This window comes from Ambystoma mexicanum, chromosome 1p, assembly GCF_040938575.1.
Source record: "Ambystoma mexicanum isolate Mex_15411 chromosome 1p, UKY_AmexF1_1, whole genome shotgun sequence".
NCBI classification, from domain to species: domain Eukaryota; kingdom Metazoa; phylum Chordata; class Amphibia; order Caudata; family Ambystomatidae; genus Ambystoma; species Ambystoma mexicanum.
The window spans coordinates 1,060,528,337-1,060,553,515 of NC_090921.1; the positions used below are offsets into that span (position 1 = coordinate 1,060,528,337).

Here is a 25,179-nt window from a genome sequence, read left to right on the forward strand (position 1 = left end):
TCGCAATCCTCGTTGCTTTATGTAGTAGTCCGGCGGGACCAGTGCAAGACCAGCTTGGCCCAGAAGCACCGGCGCTGAAGCGCCTGATGTTCTTTTAAGAGGGGCGCTGGTGCTTTTGGGGATTGTAGTCCATCTGTGCCTGCTAGCCAATGGTAGTGGCTGATGCAGGAGTCAATAGCGTTCCTGCCGTGTCTAAGAACACGCTGGTAAGCAATTTCCTTAGCGTGCAAGTTTACTTGGTAGACTTGCTCTTTCTACACTTTTGTACATTTTTGTACTATTTTAGTGTGTGATGGTAATCACAACGGTGTCATTCGCATAAAAGCGGCTCAGTGACAAGGTGAACAGTGGGACCAAAGCACTCCGGGTTGAATATTCAGGGCATATTTTCCTGGAACCTCGATTCCATTATCCCATAGAATTGTTGTGCAAATCTATGTTGCCAGTGGATACTGTGGTCCCTTGGGATTACCACTATAGGCAGCTCCACAGGGCTGACGGGACAGGACCACAAAGCTGGAAAATTATACACTAACATTGAGTGGTCGCTTAACGGAGCACACCATACCTACAGAGAACCACCCCATGCTAAAAGCTCTGAGGACACAAAAACATAATCAATAGTCAAGCGCCAAAAATTGTTTGCGTCATGAAAAGCTAGACGGTATATCGGGCTGCATGACTCCATTCAAAGGGACCAAGTCCCATGTCAGAGGTTCTTGGTGGATCAGGCTTCCGTTTTGGATTTTTTTAGCTGAAAACCCAAGTCAGTCTTGTTTTTGGTACCATAACTGCTCGAGGCATTCTGCGTTGAAATCTCCCACAACTATAACATAGGCCCCTTCCTCCGGGGTTTCACAAAAAAATAGAATAAGAAAAGTCTGACAGAAAATCCTCCAAACCTACATGTCCAGGATTGAAGTAAAAAGGCACTTTGTGAACTTGTCTGCAGCCGATGGCTTCCAAGACAAGAGCGTGATCAGCATGTCTAATCATGATGAATTAATTGAGGTAGCCTCAATTTCCTAGTTATGTTTAATGACTGTCAGGAATCTCCCATAGGGGCAACCATTTTTTGCCCCGTTCAGCAAACACATGATATCCATCCAGGATGGGAGCATCACACATTAGTGTTTCCTGAAGGCAAACAACAGCAAAGGCTCTCAATACAGTTGTGCTGCTATATATATTTTTAAAAACCCCTAGAGTTCGAAGACACCATAGTTGTTAAAGGAAATCATGCCTGGGGATCGGAGGTAGCTGATTCCCCACGCAATGCGTTCACAATCCTAGCCCAGTAATAATTAACTGTTCTCTCGCCCTCCTCCTTATTGGACTGTAACTTCTAGGGCCACTGGGACTGTTTAGTGCACCAATTAATTGTCAAACATTGAGTCTGATTTATAGGTGAACAGTTATCACTCATACTGTCCCTAGTTGGTGGGGGAGAGGGAGTCACTAGATTCTCAAAGATCTCATAACCCATTGACAGTAGAGCTTCACCCTCAGTAAGAATTACATTCTTAACTATGTTTGGATGTAAATACAACTTTACAAAATTCAAGCTGTCTTCGTAGACGAAAACCACCTGTTTGATTTCTTTAGATCCAATTAGCCTCAGGCTTGGTACTTCCGAGAACACGGACAGTATGTGCTGACGATTTAAGGGATTGTTATCGTATTCTTCAAACAAGTACTCCAAATAGACGTAATATGGCTCCTCTACAAGTTTCACCTCAGTGTTACTCTTAGGGTTTACCCCCCCTTTTTTTATTCTGTACCAGGATTGATCTCCAAAATTGAGGCTGGCGCTGGTGGCTGTATGCCACTGTGCTTTTACCGTGAGCATTTACCGGTGATCTGAGGGCAAGGTAATTTCTTTTTTCCTCCAGGGTCCTGAATATTGGAAACACCTCCTTCCTAGAGGGCGGGGGTACCTTACTTGGGCCCTTCAATATTAGGGCAACTTGGTTCAAACCTTCCCTCCCAACTGTCAAAGGGGATTCAGGCAAGGTGTGACATTTCCCTGTACCAATTTTAATCCAACTTTCATCACCCCCACCCCCCACAGGAGAGTATCATGAGAATAGATCTCTTCTTGTTCTAGGTTTCCAGAATCTGAAATTCTCACTTATCTTGGTTACCAGAACTAAGAAACAGGAAATAGAACCCTGGGTATTAGCAGGCATAGCCTTAGCAGGACATATCCCATTTTCCTTCCCTTCCAACCCCTTAGATCCACCTTTCTTACCACACGTTAGCACTTTAGATCCCCCACCGGTAACCCCAGCGAGTCAATCCACCTTTAACCTTTCCTGGAGCCATTATTAGCTTGTTTTTCCAAATGTTTGACATTTTTGGATTTCACTTTATTTTTAGGATTATACTCCTTAGATTTCCCTCTATTTGGTAGTGAGATCACCTCTGGCATTTCGACCATACTTCTGCTGTTACTTACTTCTCATACCCTCTCCCGAGGAGCCAGGCTATTTTGACCAACCATAGAAACAATGGGTGAAGGCACCTTCTCGGGAGTTGATTCCACAAAGATCTTCCTAACTGGAATGTGTGGCTCGGCCACTGAGAAATTCTCGGAAGGTAGCGGAACAGCTAGCCACATATTAAAATCAGGGTTGGGGACTTTTGAAATGGCACTCTGCGTGGTTTGCAATTTCTTTTCTCCAGGATTTACTGGCATGGTGAGGTCTTTTGTCACGCTACCTGTAATAAAACCTTCAATAAAATTAACCTTTGCACAAACATTCTTCCAAATCGACCAAACATCCCTTAATTCAAAGTTAAGGGTATTGTAACCCTTGTCCATGGAGTCCAACAAATGGGATAAAACTGGGAAGGATAGCTCGTCGACCACAGTCTGGTCCTGGACAGGATCATGATCCCACAGAGTTACTTTTGTGGGTGACAGGTGAACCCTACCGTCTCCCCTTCTAGGAACTTCGGTGCCACCACAGGTCCCTGGGCTTCTTCCTTCCCATAGGGGGTTAATTGATACATTTACTGAAGGGGAAGCGCCAATGAACCCGTTGGGCAAGGGGCCAAGCACAGCAGGCCAGTGTAACATGACCTCAGGGACATCATCCTCCTCATCAATCGGGCCTGGAAATACCCACTGGTTTGATTTAAAGTCGAGCAAAAGTCTCACTCGTATCCCTACTTCTTGACAAATCGCAGGGGCAAGGATAGAGACATCAGGAACTAGGTCCTGTTCATTTGAAATGAATGCCGGCCGAAGACCAGATTCAGACTGAATTGGGGGAGACCCCCCTGGAGCCACATGAGTAGGAGAAGTACAAACAGTGTTGAGGCTGGACTTTACAGTTTCTTCAACATGCTGCAAATTGTGGGCTGTGGAACTCTCCGTGGTGATTCTCTCTGGGCTTTTAACCACAGGGTGAGATATGAACTGCAGTCTTTCATCAGACACAGATGGGGCAGCAAACAAGTTTGTTGTAGCTTTGCATTGTGGGGATTCCCGCCCTTCTTCTGTCCTGAGTGCAGCATCGTTAGTTGGGCCTGGGACACTTTGGGCCTTGGGGCATTCTGTTGTGGGCAATAGTATATCCTGGGAAACCTCTGCAGAGCCTTGTTGAACTGACAGTATGCTGCAGAGAACAGCGACCATAGTCGATGAGAAGGGTCTAGCTCACACTTTTATGTAGCCTCCTCAGCTCTAGTGAGGTTCATAGAACCCGGTCCCGCAGTCACTTCACAGCAACCCCAGCTTGCTTAAAACAACCCTCTCAGGACCCGGGGCACAGAGAGCCTTTCCCAAGGTAAACGCGTTCTTCTTCCTTCACTCTTTCGTAAGCAATAACTCACGGGAGAGGGGCATGGCCAGCCGAGGGCTATGGGGCAGCAAGCAAGCAAGGAAGCAGAGGACCCCCAATCCTGCGCCCGATCACCATCTGCTCTCGGCTCAAGAAGATTGCACAGTACAGGAACGTTTACCCCTGAGGTGGCTTTACAAGCCTGACACAATTTAGCCGACACACTTCCTTAGGATTCCAAGAGACAAGGAGATAAACGCTTTGCGGGCCACAAATAGAACAGCCTATCTGGCCGCAGTCGCACCACTGAAGCAGGGACTGCACAGACTGCAACTCGGCTCCCAATATCAAGATGAAGACATTTCCTTGCACCCCTTTGTTGTTTTGTTTTAGTGTGAGGGTCAGGATACAATGTTTTGGACACAAAGACAGCTTTTCAGCTACTGACTTCGTGACACAGACTAATCTTTAGTTTTGATTTCTAGGAAGGGACATTCCTCTTTAGAATAGGGCCAGATAGGAAGTTTCCCAACCCACTTTTATTTAAATAAATGTCTTTGTTTGAAAATATAACTACCTTGTGTCCGGCTCTCATTGCTGACTCCTCACACTGTGTAATAGATAGAAATGATTGTGGATAGAGAAGCCATGCAGGGTTTACTCCCCAAAACCCTGCAGCTGGGAAGTTGAGAGTTTCCTGATGAGAATTCCAATCATTGCCCCCCTCTCACCACAGTCATACAGGTGATGTTGGTCAAGCAGCTAGAAAGCCAGTGGATACTGCCTCATCATTAAAATAAGAGAGAGGGATAGAGATATGTGGGAGTCAGGAATTGGAAGCGTGTGGTGAAGGACAGTGCATGGCAGAACAGTGAGGAAAATATGTGGAGAGAATAAGGAGACGAGATGGAGGAGGTGATGAGTGTCAGCGAAGAAAAGGAGGAAGGTGGAAGATCAGAGAAAGGAATGGGATTGAAAGAGGAGAGCTGAAGGATGGAAAGAGGAAACATGGGGAGGGGAAGATGTCAGAGATAGGAACAGATGAGAAATACAGAGGAGCAGAGAACTTCAGGAAGGAAGAGAAGATGAGCAAGAAGAGGAGAAACATTGTAACATTAGCAGGGAGCAGGAGGAAAGAGTTAGGAATCGTGAAAGTGGCAATCTAATACAGGTGGAGGAGAAGAAGTGATTGTGAAAGAGAGAGTAGTAGAGAAGGAGCCGTTCATAGAGGGGTAGAATGTAAAGGAAGACAGGAGGTGGAGAGAGAATCAGGAGGGAAAGAGGAGGTGAATTTCAGAGGCAAAAGAGGTGGCCAATGAGATGGGTAGTAAGTGAGAGTGAAAGTATGGTCCTTAGATCATGAAAAGACTGCTAGTCTGGTGTATGGCTGTTCCACGAGAGGTATTTGACAGCCTAACAAAGGGCTAAGTCTGAGAACCCAGGGGCCCAACGTGATAATAGAAGAATATTTTACAGTCTGACGTCTGGCCCAGGTTTGAGGTGACTTAAGACCCTAGTAGTGGTTGTGTCATTTTTTTCTCAAAGAAGTACAAAACCTATGAAATCCAACAAACTGAACCACCAAGAAAGAAGTGTGGGTAACTTAAAACTGATTGTCGGTACAGAGGGCGCCAGAGAGCCAGCCAAGATGGCAGCTCAGTAGAAGAGCTCCGTGTGGAACTCCCGAAATATCCTGGAATTTATGTTCACAGTAGGTCTCTCTCGTATCCAGTCAGCAGAACTTGGCTGTTAAGCCCAGTGTTGCCCCAGAGAGCGCTTGAGCCCCCATCTGGCCGCAAGAATCCTGTCATCAACTCCAAGGAGGCGACCGGCCTGGGGAGAGACTCGTGGCTTCCCGCCGGCCCGTGGGGGGGCAGGTAGCTGCTTGGCCCTTCACCCCTGCCGCAACACCTTTCGGCCGTTCCAGACCCAGGAGAGGGTCGCCGCCAAGATCCCAAGGGGGGTGGAGGAAGAAGTGACCAGTGCCATCAGTTGGCTGTCTGCGACACAGAAGAGCAGCGCCCGGAGTGGCCCGGGGAAGGCGTGAAGTGGAGGCAGTCTGGAGCACACCCTGAAGCACTGAAGAAGCGCGGGAGCGTGGACTGCTCTACCGGAGCCTGCTCGGAGAGGCTGCAGTCTGCCCAACCCTCCACAGCGTCACAACCAGTTTGGAATCCGCCCGGTCGGGCTGCCGGTGGAGACGCGGACACCAGTTAGGAACGCGTCCCACGCCCCCCTCCATTCTTCCCCCACCTGACACACCCCATTAATCCTGCGACCAGCTTGAGGGGGTGGGAGTCACGCGGCCTCCCTCTCTCGCGGCCCCCCCTCGATGGACAATCAATAACGCTGCCAATAACAACTGTATTCACCGATGGCGCGCAGCATGGCCATCGGCGGATGAGGCAGTGGGGGGAGCACGGAGATACTGCCACCCACCTGCCTGAACACTCTGAAGCACCTTATCACAGGCAGAAAGTGGGCAATACAGGCCCCATCTTCTCCTTCAGAACCGGCAACCAATACAGGGCGGGGAGCAGGAAATGGCATAACCAACGCATGGCTCTGGGCGAGAGCATGAATGAGGCCTAATTTGGAGGCAGTAGCCTGGTGACGGGGCACTCCTGCTGGCCCCCGATGCAACCTGGGAGGACACGCACCTCTGCTCGCATCCGGACTGTCTCACTGCAGATACGGACCACCAAGCCCCTCCAGCTGACTACATAGATCAGTCCGCCAAGCCAGTACACCTCACCAGCTGCAAGGAGTTTAAGAACTCAAGAGGGCTCACTGTTAACTTGGTCTCGGGACAGAGGCACCCCTTCAAGACACTGCAGCCTTCACCTTTGCCAGCAGAATCTGCCCACCCGTGACAAATCCTGATCTAGAGTCTGGAGCAGCCATTACCCCCCTGCCATACTACCAACCCCCACGTGGCAACAAACCTACACGTGGGCACGGACCCTACCTTGCCTCCCTTCAGCAAACAGGCTCAGGGTGCCGCCACCAGCTTGTTTTGAGAACTATCGTCCTCACTGCCAGCCCTCTGCCTTTTCTCAACCAGTGCCTAAACTAGGATGGGTAAACTAGACAAAACCCAACAGAAACTATCCTTTGAAACCAGGGCCATAGTGAAGAACCCAAAACAATGGAGCGAAGCGGCCAATTACCCTCCGAGCATGGAACAGGAAGATGAAATATCACAGCCACCCGCATTCGACATCCGGGAAATCCTCCTTGAACTTAAAGCGAGCATGGGTAATCTAGATTACAAACTAGATACCCTGTCTTCCAAAGTAGACCTAATCCAACCCTGCCTGGACGAGCACGGCGAGAGGCTTGACACAGTAGAGCAGAGAGTCTCAGAGCTAGGTGACAGCTCCTCAACGCTGTCATCCAGAGTTACAACACTGGAATGACAAATGAAAATAGTCGCTGATAAGAATGAGGACTTGGAGGGGCGCGCCAGCCGAAACAATATCAGATTGGTCGGCCTGACAAAGTCCCCCATCTAGGAAAGATGGGGGACTTTGTAGAAAAATTATGCAGGCACCACTTCAGGGAATCAGCATTCTTCCTGCTGTTTGTGGTAGAGCGTGCGCACAGGGTCCCATCCACCCGCCCAATCCCCGGTGCGGCGCCCCGCCCTATAATATCAAAGCTGCTTAACTTCAGAGACCGTGATACCATCCTCAGGCTGGCCAAGGATACGGGCAATCTGCAATATGATGGTGATAAAGTACAGATCTTTCCAGACTTTTCGACACGGTATAAGCATCACAAAGGGCATTCAGCGGAGTGAAACGCAACATGCGCAAAAATCAGATACAATATTCAATGGTCTTCCCAGCTAAGCTGCATATTCTGCATGCTGAGAAAACTCAGTTCTTCACTTCACCTGAGGAAGCCAACTCCTTTTTGGATAACATCGGCTGCGACCCCGTGCACGACAGTCCAATATCACAGAGAAGAGACAGGGGGAGGAGAGACCCACCCTGAACTCACAGCCAAAGTTCGTTGTGAGAAGGCTTTGTGAGCATACGACCATCAGATCCTTTACAGGGTTACTGCTCTCGGAGGACACTGGCGCCCCGTGCTCAGCACTGTTTCAATTTAGTTTCAAAAGAGAGGAGGGTATGTCAGCGGGCGAATTGGGGGTTGCCCAGCAGGGAGTGAACAAAGGGAAAGTTTATAAGTTTTGTTATGGGAACGCGACGACCGAACCCCGCTCCTCGTCGCTCCACGATCCCCCGATCCTTCACGGTCTCTTCACCCTGACAGGGTGGAAACCTAACACACCTTTATCGCCTTCTCCAAGCCACCTACCGAGTCAGAGAGAAACAACTACACAATCACAACTCAAATGAAACCAGCACACGAAAGACTCAAGATAGCTACATGAAATATCTGTGGGGCAACCACCCGCCCAAAACAAGGAAGATTCTACAGCTTCTCAAGCGACATACGTCGACGTAGCCATGATATAAGAAACACACCTCCTTCCTACGACTGAACACTACTGGCCCAGAGCTGGGGTTGTCATTGCTACTTTTCATCTTATTCGTATTACGCGAGAGGCGTGGCTATCCTTATCAACCGCAATGCCTGTTTCCTCCTTATAAAAGCAAAGAAAGACTCTGAGGGCAGAGCACTCTTAGTGAAAGGAGTCATAGCCGGGAAGGAAATAATTTTCGTAAACTCCTACGCCCCCAACACAGACGGACCTAACAACTTTGACTGGGTGCTATCAAACCTCGCAGAAGCAGGCACAGCAACCATCATCTGGGGGGGTGATTTGAACACCCCGCTAGATCCACTAAAAGACAAGTCAAGGACCACGTCCCCTCAACCATCTAAAGCCAGTCTCCAGGTTCAGGAAATTCGCAAAGCCTACGGCCTAAGCGATATATGGAGACACAATAACTGGGACACACAGGATTACACATTTCACCCTGCGGTCCACAATACCAGCTCACGCATAGACAACCTTCTGGTCTCTGCACGAGGCCCACTCCGATGGGAGACATGTCAAATACTTCCTAGAACCTTCTCCGACCATGCTATGGTCACTCTGGAATGCATCGCCCCTGACATCAAGAGGAACCCACCTCAATAGCGATTCAAACCCGGATCACTGTCAGATCAAGAATTCTCAACTGAGCTAAGAGAGGAAATTACATCCTTTTTAGAAACCAACCGAGGCTCAGTCTCCTCAGCAGGCACACTCTGGGAAACAATGAAGTGCTTTGTTAGAGGCGTGTGCATTGCAAAGGAGAACAGAATATTGAAGCTTATCAGGAGAGAGCTGACTGCTAGTGAAGAACGGCAGAAAACGCTGGAACTCCGATACTCCATCTCGAACGAACCTCATACCCAAGCGGAGCTCAAAGAACAACTACTGAAATTTAGAGCCACAGCAGAGCATGAACTGAAGATCTTGGGAAGAGGATACCAGATCCATCAATATGGAGAGGGTCAGAAGCCTGGGGCATTACTTGCCTGCCTGATCGCTGCGGACAGGAGTCCAACACTGGTAGAGAGAGTGCGCACATTACAAGGATCTATCGTACATACAGAAGAAGAAATCACTGAAGAATTCCAGAACTTCTACCAAAACCTATACAACTCCAAACAGGACATAGATACCAAAAATCTACGTAACTATCTGGAGTACACAGACCTGTATTGGGTAGAGGGAGAACTTAGAGAACCACTAAACCAACCCATCCTGACCGCTGAAATACTAGACGCCATAAAAGGTTTGCCCAACACCAAAGCACCAGGTCCCAACGGGTTAACAGGTGAATTTTATAAATCCTATGCTACCATCCTAGCCCCCCTCCTTTTGGAGATATACGAGGAAGCATTGGTGTCTGGGATTCTGCCACAAACCCTTTGAGAAGCAAATGTAATCCTCCTACACAAAACGGGCAAACCCCCTGAGGAGTGTGCGTCATACAGACCAATCTCATTAATCAACCTAGACCACAAGATTCTGGTGAAAATTCTTGCTAAGCAGCTACTCCCCCTGATGCCGGTGTTGGTGGTGGCGGACCAGGCAGGCTTTGTGCCGGGGTGCAGCACAATGTTTGGTATCAGACGGATGTTTGCTGCCATGGTGGTACACGTCCCTTCCCACCAAGCGATCGCAGTCCTTCTCGACGCGGAGAAGGCCTTCGACTCTGTCGAGTGGCCCTTCCTATTCGCCGTCCTTAAACAACTGAGTCTGGGGAGCCACTACATCAGATTAATCTCTCTACAGATAATAAACCCCAATCAGGAACAACAAGATACACCCACATAAATCTATTTCGCAGGACCAGACAGGGCTGCCCGCTGTCAGCATTGATATTCACATTGATAATGGAGCCCTTGGCTTCAGGCCTATGTGCACCCCAGCTCCATAGGGGGCTCTCTATCGGGCCCCATAGGCTACTCATATCCCTCTATGCTGACGATGTGTTACTGTATATCCAAAACCCCAACGAAAATTTGAATCCGGTCATGCACAAAGTCATCAAATTTGGCAAAGTCTCTGGCCTAAGAATTAACCATTCCAAATCGGTCATTTTTCCACTAACACCTGCAACTAAAACGCATCAAGACGATAATGGATTCAAGTGGGAAAGCTCCCACGTTCAGTACCTAGGGATCTTTATGTCCCAAAACTATCAGGAAATATTCAGAGACAACTGTGAAATGGCATTAAAAGCACTTCAAGAGAAAGTAAGTAGATGGAAAACACTCCCATTAACTCTATGGGGGAGGGCCTCCCTAATTAAGAGGATGATCCTTCCTAAGTTCCTCTACTTGTTCACCAATATACCTCTAATAGTCTCACAATCCTTTCATAAGAAATTTTGGAGCCTAATTCTTGAACTGCTTTGGGCTGGCAAACCGTGGCAAGGCTCATTCTACCAGTGGCCATGGGAGGTATGGCACTTCCTGACCTAGAACGGTATTACTGGGCTGCACAGGATCATTTTCTTAGCTACTGGTACTCCACTCATTTTAGTGGACCGCATGTCCAAATAGAACGAGCCCTAGCAACACCCAATCTATTGCGCACAGTCATTATAAGCAAGCTCCCAGTGCCCCACTCGACGCTGAATGTCATTCTAGCCACTTATGCAGCCTGGAAAAAATGTCTCAGAAATATGGTACCCAAATCAGATTCTCCCCAATGCTACCTGTGAGGTTTATTCCAGGGATACCTCTGTCCACAGAAAGACTCTTCCATCAATGGGTAGATAAACTTCATATAAATACACTTTGTGACCTGTTTCAGGAGGGAACCTTTATCACACCCCAGCAAGCCAGGGAGAGAGGTAGCGCTACCGCTCTTGACACTTTCACATATTTCAGGATCCGCCATGCGCTGCAAGTATTCGTTCCCTCATTCCCACAGCAATCACTGACGTGGAAACTTCTTCACAACGTGATCCAAGCACAGGGCGAGGGCAGACTGGTTTCACTAATATACAAAGCCCTGATAAACAACACCGCACATACGAACGCACAAACGAAACTGAGGTGGGAGCAGGCACTAAAATCCCAGATACCTGACAAGGAGTGGACTTACATTCTTCTGCAAACTCAGAAAGTAGCACTGAATATACGCTGCAAACTAATTCACTTCAATTATCTCCACCAAACGTACTATATTCCGGTCAAAACCCAGGCACAACGATCAGAGAGGTCAACATCCTGTGGAAGGTGCGACACACCATCGGCTGACTTTCTCCACCTGGCCTGGGACTGCCCAACAGTTGGCTCCTTTTGGACTCAAGTCCTTCAAACAGTCGCAGCAATAATTGGGGAAGAAGTGCGGCCCATCCCCAAAGTAGCATTACTGGGGATGATGAAGCAGCTATCACCCTCAATCAGGAAACTTGCTGGTGTCCTACTGATTTTGGCACGAAGGAGAGTAGCCATGTCATGGGGCCGTGGCCCAGCCCCAACACAAACAGAGTGGCTGAAAGATGTACTCTACTACCATGATGTGGAAACATAGTTCCTTAAGACATTACCTCTACACGCTGGCCCCCCAGACATTTGGGGCCCATACATAGCTTATCTGATCTCTAACTCAGCTAATTCACCCTCATCAAACTTAACAAGGCCAAGCTCCAGGAACAAGCTCCGCGACCTCCCAGTCCCGATGAACAGTTCCCAGACCAAGACAATTTAATCAGAAGGAAATAATGACTGCTCAACTACCGATGAAGGGGAGATGATGGGGAGGTGGGAGGGGGGTTTGTATTGGCGCTGTGTTAATTCACCCACTGTTGGGCGTGTGGGTTGAAATTGTTAAGTTGAAATGCCAAAATAAAGTGTTAAAAAAAAGTGATTGTGTGTGACGTTCTACTGCATCAGGAGGCCAGAGTCTAAGGGAGAGGGGGGAAGAACTGAGGATCAGAGTCCTGTAGAGATTAGATCTTCTGTGTTTTCTGAGTAATCTTTAAGAAGTGGCTTGATGTATGCCAATTTGAACTTTTGAGCTTGTCTAGTTTGCTATTCTGAAAACCCACTATTTATTTGTTATTCTTAGTACTTGGATTTTAGCCAGAGAGATCCCCCTTCTTATATATTCTTTAATGGCAGACAATGTCAGTCCTGATCCTACTTCCCACCTAAGGCTTGTGCTTTTGTTAGCTAGGGACTCTCTGACTAGAGTATTGGCTAGGGCATCTGATTCAAGCCTCCACCAAGATCCAGCTTTATGCCAAGTTGTAATTACTGGGCGTGGTCTGGCATTGCCCTTTGCAACATCTCCCATTCAGTTACCAGGCTCTTCTACTCCTTACTCAACAACACCAGGTCAATATACAGTGATGAGTTGTAGACTGATGTCCAAAATTTAAATTCTCTCATATCCCAATGCGAATCTTGACATAAAAGCTTATATGATTTCATGCTGTCTTTCGAGACTTTCCAGGCTGGAATGCCATCTTTCCATGCTCAAGTCTGGGAGTGTTCATGAAAATATGATGTGAACCTCCAGATCTGGAATTCTGTTACATTCCCTGACTACTCTGATTGTGCACCACCCCAGCAACTTTTCATTGAAAGTCGGGTTATCTAAGTTAAGGCCATAGACATTTGCCATTATCTCCTACTCGCCTTCCATTATTCCTATCACCACGACACTTCTACCACCTGTTCCCACCTTTCCCTTTTTGTGATAAACAAGAGTGATCTATGCACTAAATGTATTACTGCTCTGTCCCCAAATCTAAAAAAGAAAGCCACATAAGCTTTCAAATCCCCACCACATAGCACATGTAGTCTTCCTCTCTTGAGGGCTATATTGATGTGCTAGTACTTTACTTAGCTTCGTCTTATTATTGCGGCCACTAACCTTCCAGTTCAGCATTCTGATCTCTTCACTTTTCATGTTTGCAATGACAGTGGTCTGTGTTTATCCAGTTTAATTGTACCAACATCACCACCCTTTTCTAGTGCCTGGTCTGATTGATATCCACCAGCATCTGTCCATCTACTCTACTTTGAATCCATCCCCATGTCTCACTTTTCTCTTTTCCTCAAGGCATGAGCTTGTTGGGATAAAGGGAGAAGTGGAGCAGATGGGACTCATGATTCGAGCCCCTAGTGGCATGGGGAGGAGGTTCTCTTTCCTTCCATATGTACCTCACAACGTTGCTCTGATACTTAGCTCTTCCGCTCCATGACACCGAAGCCGGATCCCCTACCTTTCCCTTATACTTCATCCCCAGTTTGTGTTGGCATTGCTGTGGTAAAATCACTATGTTGGAATGTTAATTCAATGTTAATTGCTTCAGTGTAAAATAAACATGTTGAAGTGAGTAATGTGTTAGTTGGTCAATTATCACTCCTCTGCCACGTCTTAATTCATTGACTAGCTCTTTTCTAATCCCATTCTCTGGGCACATCCTACAGCTTCTTGGTGCTTGCAAGGCTTGCTCCCACTGGGGACCCCATGGGGGAGGCATCAGTATGACCAGCAAAATACCTGCCCCCATCTCGTTTATATTCCTGGAGAGACTTGTGGTACTTTCGTTGCCTGGTGGATACCACACCAGTGCACTAATAACAAGGTACTCAGACAATTTAAAATGACACCGAAGCAAGAAGACCAACTCAACAGTAAACAGAATTCATTAACCCCCAACTATCTAGACACATGGCAGTAGCTTTTGAAGTCTTCCTCTCCCCAAAGTGTATAGATTTTATATCTCTTTCAATGGTCCCTGGGAGGTGCTTCTCCTCGTTGCCTTCTGATGTGAATTGTTCTACCCCAGAGTTTGGTTTTATTCCACTTGTAGGCAGTCATTGCATGGTTTACATATCTGTCATCATTGCAGTGGTTTGGTGGGTGTGTGATGGCCACCAGGAAATTAGTTCCCATCAAGCACTACCCGGAGCCAAGGTAAGATCTCATTGTTTAGGGTTTGCTTTCAACCACATTTCGGTTACTTTCATGGTGCTGTGGGATGTATTTGCACTTGCGCATTTGTGTATTTTGTGCTGGTTTAGAGTTGGGCCTATCATGGCACCAGTCATTGAATTGCGTGGCAATCTTTCACCATTCACTCTCCATTTCAACTCTCCTTTAGAGCTGTGTTCTTAGTCCATAGGCGATTTTGCTCGAGGAGCAGCTTTGAGGTGGTGGCTTGATGGCACAGCATGGAATCTTTTGTGGCAGTCCACCTGCCCTCTTGATCCTTTTCAGAATCAGAATAATACACAAGGGAAATTCCAGGGCAACATTAGCAATTCATTACCAGGGTGCATGTGTTCCAGCATACATACTGGATACCTTTTATCAATAGCAGCCATGAGGAAGGTATGCTGGCTCATGCTGTAGTGTAGGTGCAGTACACAGATCAGTAGGTCATATCAGAAAAACAGTACGGAGCCCAGCATAGACACAGAACTTGAATTAGCAGCATTCCAGAATATAAAAGTGCTCAAGCATGGATACAGAAGGCAGATCAGAAGCAATGAGAAAGGTTCACATACCATGGAAAAGATTGCGGATACAAATTAGAAGGTCCCATTAAGATGCACATGTTGAGTCTTAAAGGAATAGTGCGCTCAAAAATATTATTGCCTTAAAAGATGGCCCATAAACAAAAATATATATAAAAAATATTTTTAAACAAAGTCCCTATGTAAAGTTTTTAGAAAATGAAACTTAAACTCAAAGATTTGAAGCACTAGGAGGCATCCATTTTGTGGAATGGATGAGCCTCCTGTGCGTCTGCTAAGCTCTGCCTTTCGGCACTAATGAAGCAAAAGCCAGCCAGCTGTAATAAACAAAAGCTACCACTCGGTGGCTTTTGCTACATTGGTGCCGGAGACCAGAGAATGCAGGCAGGAAAGCTGCAACTAGGTAAGTGCTTCTTTCTTTTTTTAAATAAGCACTGCAAATATAAAAGCTGTGGTTTTCCTTCTAAGCTTTCCGGGCTGGAGGAGCATGGAAAACTAGAAAGAAAACTGCAGCTTTTAAAACGTTGTATTTATGTTTGCAGTGGCTTCAGCTTTGAGTCCCCTGTGCTCCAAGCTGAAGCTACCGCAAACATAAATACAACTTTGTTGTGTTTAAAAACGCTGCTTCTGAGGGAGCCCAGGAGACTCAAAGTGTGAGCGGCTACAGACAGAAACACAACGCGAAAGCTGCCACAGTGAGAAATACAAAATTGTTGTATTTGTAAATGCTGCGGTATTTACAAATAAAACAATGTTGTTATTCTGACTGCAGTGGCTTTCTCCTGGGCTCCCCCGCACAGGGGGAGCCCAGGAGACTCCACGCGAAAGCCGCTGCAGTCAGAAATGCAACTTTCTTGTATTTATGATTTCTGTGGTTTTCCAACCACAGCAATCACAAATACAACAATATTGTATTTGTAATTGCAGCGCTGTTGCTTTTTGCCTTCATTTTACGTTGTCTGTGCTTACCTGGGCTTGGGGAGCACACGAAAACGTAAAATTAAAGTGAAGGCAGCCACCTCAGCTGATGCACCTCTGCTCCACTGCAGTAAGCAAAAGCTCCCAGTAGGGGGCTTTTACTGCTTGTTTAGTACCGCCAGGGCAGATCTTAACGTGAGCTGAGGAGGCTGCCTGAAATGGCAAAATGGATGCTCCCATGTAAACGCTTTGAACTTTCATTAAAAATATGTTTAATGTATATTTTGGATTATTGATAATCTTTTAAGGCAATAATATTTTTGAGCGCACTATTCCATTAAATTTCGATTAGAAGAGAGACATGCCTCATTACACAGTAGGCGGTAAGGGTTTACCGGTACCGGTAAGGGCACCGGTACCGGTAAACCCTTACCGCCTTACTACGAGGTCCCTTTGCGGGACCCGACCTTAACGGCTGGTGTAGACCAGCCGTTAAAGTTGGGACCCGCAAAGGGACCTTGGTGCTAATTACGGTACCGCAATTTGCGGTACCGTAATTAGCTCCTTCCCCATTCCCATTGAGCCCTATGGGGCAAAAATGGAAATGGGGAAGGGCCATGGAGAAAGGGGGAATTACCGCCCGCCAACCGTGGAATGGGGTGGTAATTCCCCTTTTCATCATGGTGGTACCGGTATGGTACCGGCAGCAACCATGGTGCTAGTAGCACCATGGTTTACCGCATAACGTGTAATGAGGCCCATGGTTTTCAAGTGGTATTGCTATTAGTGAGCAACTAAACAAATGGCTTTGTGTTGTATGATATGTCTTTGATAATTATTATATATGAAGCACCACAATAGCCAGTTAACCCTAAGGGTGGTTTTATAAGTGTACCCTGAGAACTAAATCACTCTTACAGCGGTAGAAGGATGAGTAGGGGTGAAATGGCCCGCTCAGCCCTCAAACATCTACAAATCAAAACCCAATGCAATCATGAAGGTAAAACAAAACAGGGAGAGTTCAGAGATATACCTCCTTCACCTTTTGTGGTAATGTAGGCCGAGGTAAAACTATGCTCACAAGAGGGATGTGAAGGTGAACAAGTTGCGACCCAAGCAACACAGTATCACGCTCCAAAATAAAGGGAATGTTCAATCAAGGTTTTATAAAAATATAAATAGTTGAATAAAACACGTCATCTGCAATAGAACTAATACAAAATACTGTACAAAAACCCACCCTGAAGAAAGAACAGAGACGATGGGACAGATGGCGGAAAGTAGCACTAGGAGCTTAGTTCTAGGAGTGGTAGGTAAATTACTAGCCATAAAAAGGATATGTTGTTCGTAAAACCAGGGGCGATTGTGACCTACTCAGTCTCCAGGGCCCAAGTCGTCCGCAGGGACAGTTTAGAGTCAATAGTACTTGGATTCAGTTCTTGATGGGTTGAAGGAGTCAGACCCAGTGTTGAACAATGATCGAGCCATGGTTGTGACCATTGGACAGAGTCAACGTGTGACACACCAGTGATTCGGATCGGTGTCTGAATCGAGCAGATGATTCAGGGCTAGCAGGTGACATACTTCGCTACGGCATGATGCAGCGTCAAGCTGGTTCGAATGGCAAGCAATAGTTTGGGTTGGTTGTGGAGGAGCGCAAAAACCAGCACTGCCACCTTCTCTCTCATTCAAGGTGCGGTGCACATGGAGTGATTGGTTCAGTAGAACTGGGTTTTAGCTGGTCTGGCCATCTGGCTGCTGTGAGGCCCACTCGGGGGGTCTCAAGGACAAGATGATTCTGTTCATGGTGTGCCCTACCAGCTTTAGGAGATTCTGGTGCAGAATGGTAGGTTCTGGTCCACAGCAAAGGTCACTCCCGATGTGCCCTGGGACTGGGTAGGGGACAGATCTTCCTTCCGCCTTGGGCAGTTCGTTCTTCACCTCAGACGGAAGGCTTTGTATAGTACAACTTTCCCAAATGAAGTCCAGAGAGATATTTCAGAGTGAATCTGCATGTCTTTAGGGAATCTGAGAGGATCTGAGAGAATCTGAAGGGGGGTGGGATACCCCTTCTTTTAAAGGCAAAAGTCCCCAGGGCAATGGACTAAAGCTAGCTTGCCATAGTTGTCCAATCCCTGCTATTAAGTGGAGTGGACTTTGCCCTTCTGATGTCACACCCAAAGTGCTTTGCTCCAGAGGAAGTGAAGGGGAAAGGCAAGGGAAAGAGAGAGGGAGAGAAACACAATGATGGCGATATCCTTCCCTTGACCAGATTACTTTTGCCTACTCTAATTCTGTCCCCTCCCTTTCTCACTAAGAACAACAACCTTCAGATATGTAGCACCCTAGTTTGAGGCTACTCCTTTTGAATGGGGGTGCTCCTTATATACCTGTGCCCAGGACAGTGGCCTTCTGTGCAGCAGTCTCTGGTGGAGGGTGTTACCTGCCCTTACAAAGAGATCAAAAAAGAGGCCCGGTCCCCCAGATTCCTATCCAGCCCTTTGGTAGTCTCCACTCGGTAGACCAGAATACACATCACCTTCCACAGCCCAGCTGACTCACAAGAGCTGACACGGTGGTCAGTCAAAAGGCCGAAACAATAATACCGAACGACAAAAATCTCGAAACAAAAATCTCGAAAAAAAAAATATCGAATAATTTAATTATTTATTTATATGTGTTTTTGGGGGTCAGGTAAGTTAAAAAAAAGGGTTAAAATAAAAAAAAAATAGAAAAAAAGAGGGGTTGGGGGGAACCCCCCCATTTCGAAAAAAAAACGTCATAAAAAAAAATGTGATATTTTTGTTTTCGGCCTTTTTTTTCGATATTTTTGTTTTCGAGATTTTTGCATTCGGTATTATCACTATAAACCAGCTGACACATGTGCGATATCAATTGGGATGTGGTGGCCATGATCATAAGAAGTGCCGTGCCCTATGCCTAAACTCAGGCATAGTTTTATTTTTAGAGTTTATCCTCCGCCATCATGGAATATTTACGATCATCATAGATTTGGAACAGGGGTGCATATATTAAAATCAGCATCTTGACTGCAGAGACCTGGCTGTTACTGCAACTGTCAAATGGGCCGCTGTGACCTCTGAACCTGCTCTGTGCCACTGGTAGAGAAGGAAGTTGCAAATCAGCATACTGATGCAGCAGGAAACAGGTACGCACTATACTTTTGGCTTGGAGCTTATGAAAGGGGAATCTGATCAGCAGATTACCCTTTCAGAGCTGGAATTACCCGCATTATTTAATTACAAACAGTTACAACTGGCACACATGAAAGATTAATTGAGTTGCACAGGATCACACACTTTCATTAAAAAGGCTCATCAGAGGGCTATGAAAGTCTTCTCCAACTCAGCCTGTGCCACCTCCAGCCACATCAAATGTGGAGTCCCTCAAGGCTCCTGCATTGCACCCGCCTACCCTTTACAACTTCTTCATAAGGCCTCTGTTCAGCATCCTTGACTCCCTATGCATCTTGTATACCAACTATGCGGATGACACACAGGTGCTTATTCCACTCACTGGCAATTACAAAGAGGACATGATCACCCTCACCACCATATACTCCACGGTGCAGTCCTGGATGGCGATAACTGGCTGTGAGTTAATAGTGAGAAAATGGAAATCCTCTTAATTGGCTCCCCCACTACCCTGGGCAACCTGGATCAGAAGTACTTGTTCTTCACTATTGACAACATTCCCATCAAGGTATCTAATAATGTAAAGAGACTTGGAGTCTACCTAGACTCGGATCTGACCATGGACAGACAGGTTAACGCCATGACGTCCTCATTGGCCTACTACTCCAAAGTTCTCAACGCAGCAAGGCCCTCCATATTCTGCCAGAATTGCCTTACCAATGCCAGGGAATAATTAGATCAAGCTTGATTACTGCAATGCCCTCCTCGTAGGGACCTACTGCAAAAACCTGGCTAAACTCCAACTTGTGCAAAACAACACCCTCAGGGCTGCCACGGGCACATCGAGGAAAGAGTACATCTCCGAGGTGAGGAGGCAGGCTTAGTGGCTCCCAGTCAAAGAGCGTTCTAGGGACGTGAGCTGGAAAATACACAAATGACACAATAAAATAACTTTTAAAAATAAAATTAGAGAAGAATGTTATGCTATAGAGGAATGAGTTTAGTTAAATTTCTCAATCATCAACGAACATATGCAAGTATCAGAATAATTATTGATTTGAGCCTCATAAATCATCTGTTTTCTTTCTATTTGCATTATATTAAAGCTTAGAATACACCCAACAATCAGACTTGTGGATTGGTATTCATAATGTGCAGAATAACATTTGAAATTATAAAAGGAAAGCAAGCCGCTTTTGTGCAAAAAAATCCTGCCTGAAAATAGGCCTTCCACTGGCTGGTGATATTGGGTCTAGCACCCATTCCAATCAAATGATTTACATAAAAGCAAGTAGCAGGCAATAGTCTAAACCGTTTCAACACAGGAGACAGCACATTATTATACAGTGAGATAAGATGATGTGTCCAAGAACACTGTATTGTCTGGTGGTAAAGACAGAATATCAGCCTCAACACTTTGTTTCCACAGTATTGAACCTGGCTACCTGAACACGGCCCCCCTGCCCCTCCCCCACACCCTCCTTAAGCTTTTCATAGAGGGTTGCTGCCTGGATTTTGCAACGCTCATAAGGAGGAACAGAGCTCTAGATGGTCACCATACTGATGATATGCTCATTGTTACAGCTAATGCAGGAGAGGTTTCTTGTAACACAGTAGGTGTTACTATCCCCAAAGTAGGTATGCATGTAGGTGTATCAGCCTAGGTCTTAGCAGGATTTGGTACTGTGATCTGGAATGGGAACACAGACCTCTGTAACAAGTGCTTAAGGCACTGAACCATAACAGTGGTCTTCAAATGTATCAATATGCATTACAACCTTGGTTTTGCAAGTGATTAATATATTGTTAACAAAATGTCAAAACGCTACTGAAGTTCTACTACAGTGAATGCACAAACTGCATGCATTACAATGAACACATGAACACAGGAACCTTTACATAATACATTGATCTGAATGGAATTTACTTGCCAACAACAAGCAGGTGTATAGCCTAACCAGCGCACTACAGAAATTATGATATGTGTTATTGATGATTTCTTTTAAATGGACAAAGACTTTGCTGCATCAGACAGTCATATGAGGCCACTGTACAATGGGGGTCTGGGGTACGTGCCCATTTGTTCTCCCACAAAGATGTCTCTGGTTACAGACTTTGCAGAGTAATAGCTACAAAGTCCGTAATAGTAATCCTCCTTACCCCTAGTCCTCCCGGCACATAAGAGTCCTTATGTGTCGCCTTGCACTTACATTCTTTCTCTATCAACCTAATTTTCTCAGTGGTCAAATACAGATAGTGATGGGTCAGGGGAAGGGCCACATAGTTTGTTTGTTTGTTTGTTTATTTATTTGTATTGTGCGCCTGACCCAAGGCTATAAGAGAGCAGGAGATACAAGAAAACGTTCAGCTTAGGTTACACAATGATATACTGAATTACAAGAGTCCCAATGAGGAACCAGGGGGAAATGTCTCGAATTTTAAGCATGTTTAGGTGTCTGTCTGAAAAGCAGATTACCTTCAGTTAGTAAGTGTGACGAGTCGGAAGGACTATGAGCCCTGTTGATAGCCATAGGTAATCTGGCCATTCTACTGTATGTCACATTATGACAAGGTTTGCAGGAAGTCAATAGCAGAACAAGGAAAAGCAATGCATCGGTAGCAAATAAGACCTGGGTAATTTCTGGAGAATGCATGATGCCCTCTATTAAATCGGGCACCTATCATTACACCTGCTTGAAAGTAGGAGAAACTGTCATGAAGCATTGTCTAAAAATAGGATATTTTGAATGTATCATTCTTCTGCCATGTGCGTGACCCTGAGAGCATGTCACTGCTTGTTGCCCCTTTGTTCCCTTCTGCTGCTTCAAAACATTCACTTTGTTTACATAGCTAAATTATAGGACTGCAAATAATATAATCTCTTATGCTAATAATGTAATACACGTTTGCACAATTAGAATGTAATTGCAATGTAATTCTTATTAGAACTGTGTACCAATAGTTTTACAATGTAGAATACATTTTGCAGACTTCTGTACCTCTTTCATAACCAAATGTTGTAGTTCTCTCATTACCTCTGTAGGGCACTGAAATCAGACACATGCAGTGAAAAGAAATAAGGTCTATGTGTGTTTTCTAAACTTTTTTGTTTTTCTGGCGGTTACACATTCTGCCACAGTCAAAATTTCAGGAATGTGCAGTTCAGACATGTAAATTAGAGCTGCTTTGTTCTCGATACTTGCCCTGCAACGATGAAATAACTGACTTCCGGGTAGTTAGTCATACTTAGAATTGTTGCTTCCGTGAGGCAAAAACAAAGATATCAATCCAGTTTTGGTTAATTGACAATTGAATCATGATTTTGCAAGTGATTCTGGGGTTTGCTCTTCCTCAACATGATTGTAGTACTGCCGTGAAAACTCTGCCACTGCCACCTGCTGGTTAGTTCAGGTATGACTCCCCAGAGTACTTAAATCCTCAAATGTTTGCGGTCTCAAATGCTGAAAGAGTTGTTCTGGCAAACATCTGGTGGCAAATGCACATCATGCCCCACTCTTCTTTTTCGAACGTTTCCCAGTTATACGTGCTCGGTTGTTCATCTCCAGCTTCAATAAAATGACATAACATTTTGGGAAAAATATACACACCAGCAGCCCTGAACTGGATGCTAAAATGGCGAAGATCTCCACGGCTACCATAAGTTTCCCTTTGGTGCTTAGGTAGGCTGGGACAAAGGTTATCCACACACTGGCAAACACCAGGATACTGAATGCGATAAACTTGGCTTCGTTAAATGTATCCGGGAGCTTCCTGGCCATGAAGGCCACTGAGAGGCTCACACTGGCAAGAAGTCCCATGTAGCCCAAGACACATGAGAAGAAGATGCTGGACCCTTCATTGCACTCCAGAATGATTGTTCCCACCTCGGCTTCCATGTTCATATCCGGGAAAGGAGTGGAGAGGACTATCCATGCAATGCAGAGGATAACTTGAATCAAGGTGCAGGATGGCACAATGTAAACTGGCGTTTTGAAGCCAACAAGCCTTCTCATTTTGCTGACCGGGTTGATGATACTGAAGGCCAGGACCACTGTGAGGGTCTTGGCTAAAATCCCTGAGAGGCAAATGGAAAATATGATGCCGAACACCACCTGCCGCAGCATGCAGGTCACCCTCAGGGGCTGGCCAATGAACATCAGAGAGCAAAGGAAGCAAAGCATGAGGGAGATGAGCAGGAGGTAACTCAGTCCACGGTTGTTGGCCCTTACAATCGGAGTGCTGCGGTTTTTCAGGAAAAGGCAGAGTATGCTGCCTGTGAGCAGGAAGAAGGTAACAGCCAGGGCAGCCAAGCTTACCCCCAAGAACTCTTGGTAAGACAGGAACTGTACAGGCTTGGGTAGGCACTGATCCTTTTTGTAGTTTGGCCACTGATCATCTGGACATTTGATGCACTGGTTTTGGTCTGCAGAGGCGAAAGCACATGATTAGGATATGACATATGCTGCTTATTTTAGCCATTGAAAGACATCTGGCTCGCTTCAGTGCATACCTCTAATGCTGCCACATCATAAATAGCCTACAAAATGTCTACCATTTAGTGTCCTGCACTTTTACAAGCAAGAGATCATAGCCGGCATGATTCTGATAGAAGTAAATCATGCTTTTGGGAAGATCCTGCCAATTCAGGTCATTCTTTTAAAATATAAATGCTTTTTTCCCCAATAAATTGAGCTAGATTTGGTGCTTGCTCTTTTTAACAGCCCCTCATAGCCCCGTCAGGATTAGCAGTGGTATTAGTCAGAGACCATGCACAAGGCGCAGTCAAGCAGGACAGGTCCTGCGTCCAAGAGAAATGCACCAGAGCCAGGTCCATTGGACAAAGTAGGTGGGTGGTTAATGAATTGTGCATAGTCACAGACTATCCTTTTTATGCCCAAAGGTCAGGGGCACTTCATCTCAGGTATGGTCCCAGTACCCACCAAGCATGCTCATACGGTGGGCATACTGTTCCCAGAGTATGTCTGCAGTGCACGCCCAGTTGAGGATCGGTCTTCCCATGCGGGCACTGCAGAATAATGGCACTGAAGATCCCAAATATTGTTTGCAATCCGTATACCATCATTTCATTGAAATTTCAAAACAATTAAGACCTTAAATAGACACAAATGATTTATATGGAAAAGTGATAACAAATCAACAGTTTGCTCCAATCAGGACTTTCTCTTTAGCATAGATTTTGCATAAATGGCAAAATAATGGGCCACATCACCTTAACTCATTTATTGTTACCGCCACTGGGTCCAGCGGATTTCTCATGGAATTGCAAGGGATTGTCGGGCAGTATTCGTACCCATTTTTAGAGTCCGTAGCACACTGTGGGGATTTCTTTGGATTTACTGCGAGTGCTAAATCCAATGCAGTAAATCCTATGATTAGTGTTGGTGAAGTGAACATTTGCAGAGGTAAATCCTCTACTTCACCCCCAATAACAGAATTCAGGGGTGCAGGAAAGTGGTGGGAAAGCGGCAATACCTCCACTTTACTGCCATTCTTTCCACCAGCGCCGACCTTATAAGGACGCCGAATGTTGGCCACTGTAGCCACTTGAAGCCACTGCTATGACACAAATTTCTCTAGGCTCTCGGTCATTTCCGATGAATATTTAAAAAATGTAGCATGTTCATGTTGAAATAATTCGCAAAAAATGGCATTATGTAAAAAAGAGCTCATCTTTGGCTGCAATGTACACACCCTGGAGTCACACAGCCGCGTGTCCTCATTGCTGAGCATTCTGGTCAAGTTGGCTTGACCTAGCTGCAATCTCAAATGCTCCAGTTGAGCCGCATTCCACAGGAAGGTGGCTTCAACTCAGCGATAAATCAGTGATTTTACAATAAATGGTAAGCTATATATTACATGTAATTGGAATTAAGTAATAGCTTGGTTTTGGCATCCTTCATTACCAATACAATTGTATTAAGCTTTGTAGCCAAACAGCCCAGGCTAAGCTCATCCTTAACAAAACGTTGATGTTTACCTCGTAAATGAGTAAGTACTTCATGCAACCCTCTGACAGTAAAGTTTTCATGCATTAAAAAAACATGGGTAGTGTGATAGAGCCCCACTGTTTTTTTCTAAAACCAGATTGACAATCAAGAAATAATTTATACTCTGTGCACCAATTTTCTAAATGCTCTGAATGCACTCATGTGGATTTTATTAAAACCTTTCCCAGCATTGTCAATGAAAGAGATTAACCGAAATGGGACAGGGTCATTTGCAGGTCTCTTCTTCCCTGACCAAAGTGTGTGACATAGGCTTGGGAATGAATAGAGGAGTCAGAAGCCCACTATTCACAGTCTACACTTACCATGTTGCCCGCA

The 25,179-nt window shown here is 45.8% G+C and overlaps 1 protein-coding gene across 1 annotated transcript in view; it reads right to left on the reverse strand.

Annotated features, from left to right (window-relative positions):
* Positions 1-21,749: 21,749 nt before the first annotated feature.
* Positions 21,750-25,179, reverse strand: part of LOC138567854 (extracellular calcium-sensing receptor-like) — a 243,696-nt gene continuing 240,266 nt past the window's right edge. Inside the window, exon 6 of the mRNA XM_069646350.1 lies at positions 21,750-23,258. Coding sequence (XP_069502451.1) covers positions 22,339-23,258 — 920 coding nt within the window. The 3' untranslated portion in view covers positions 21,750-22,338. The remainder of the gene's footprint in view (positions 23,259-25,179) is intronic.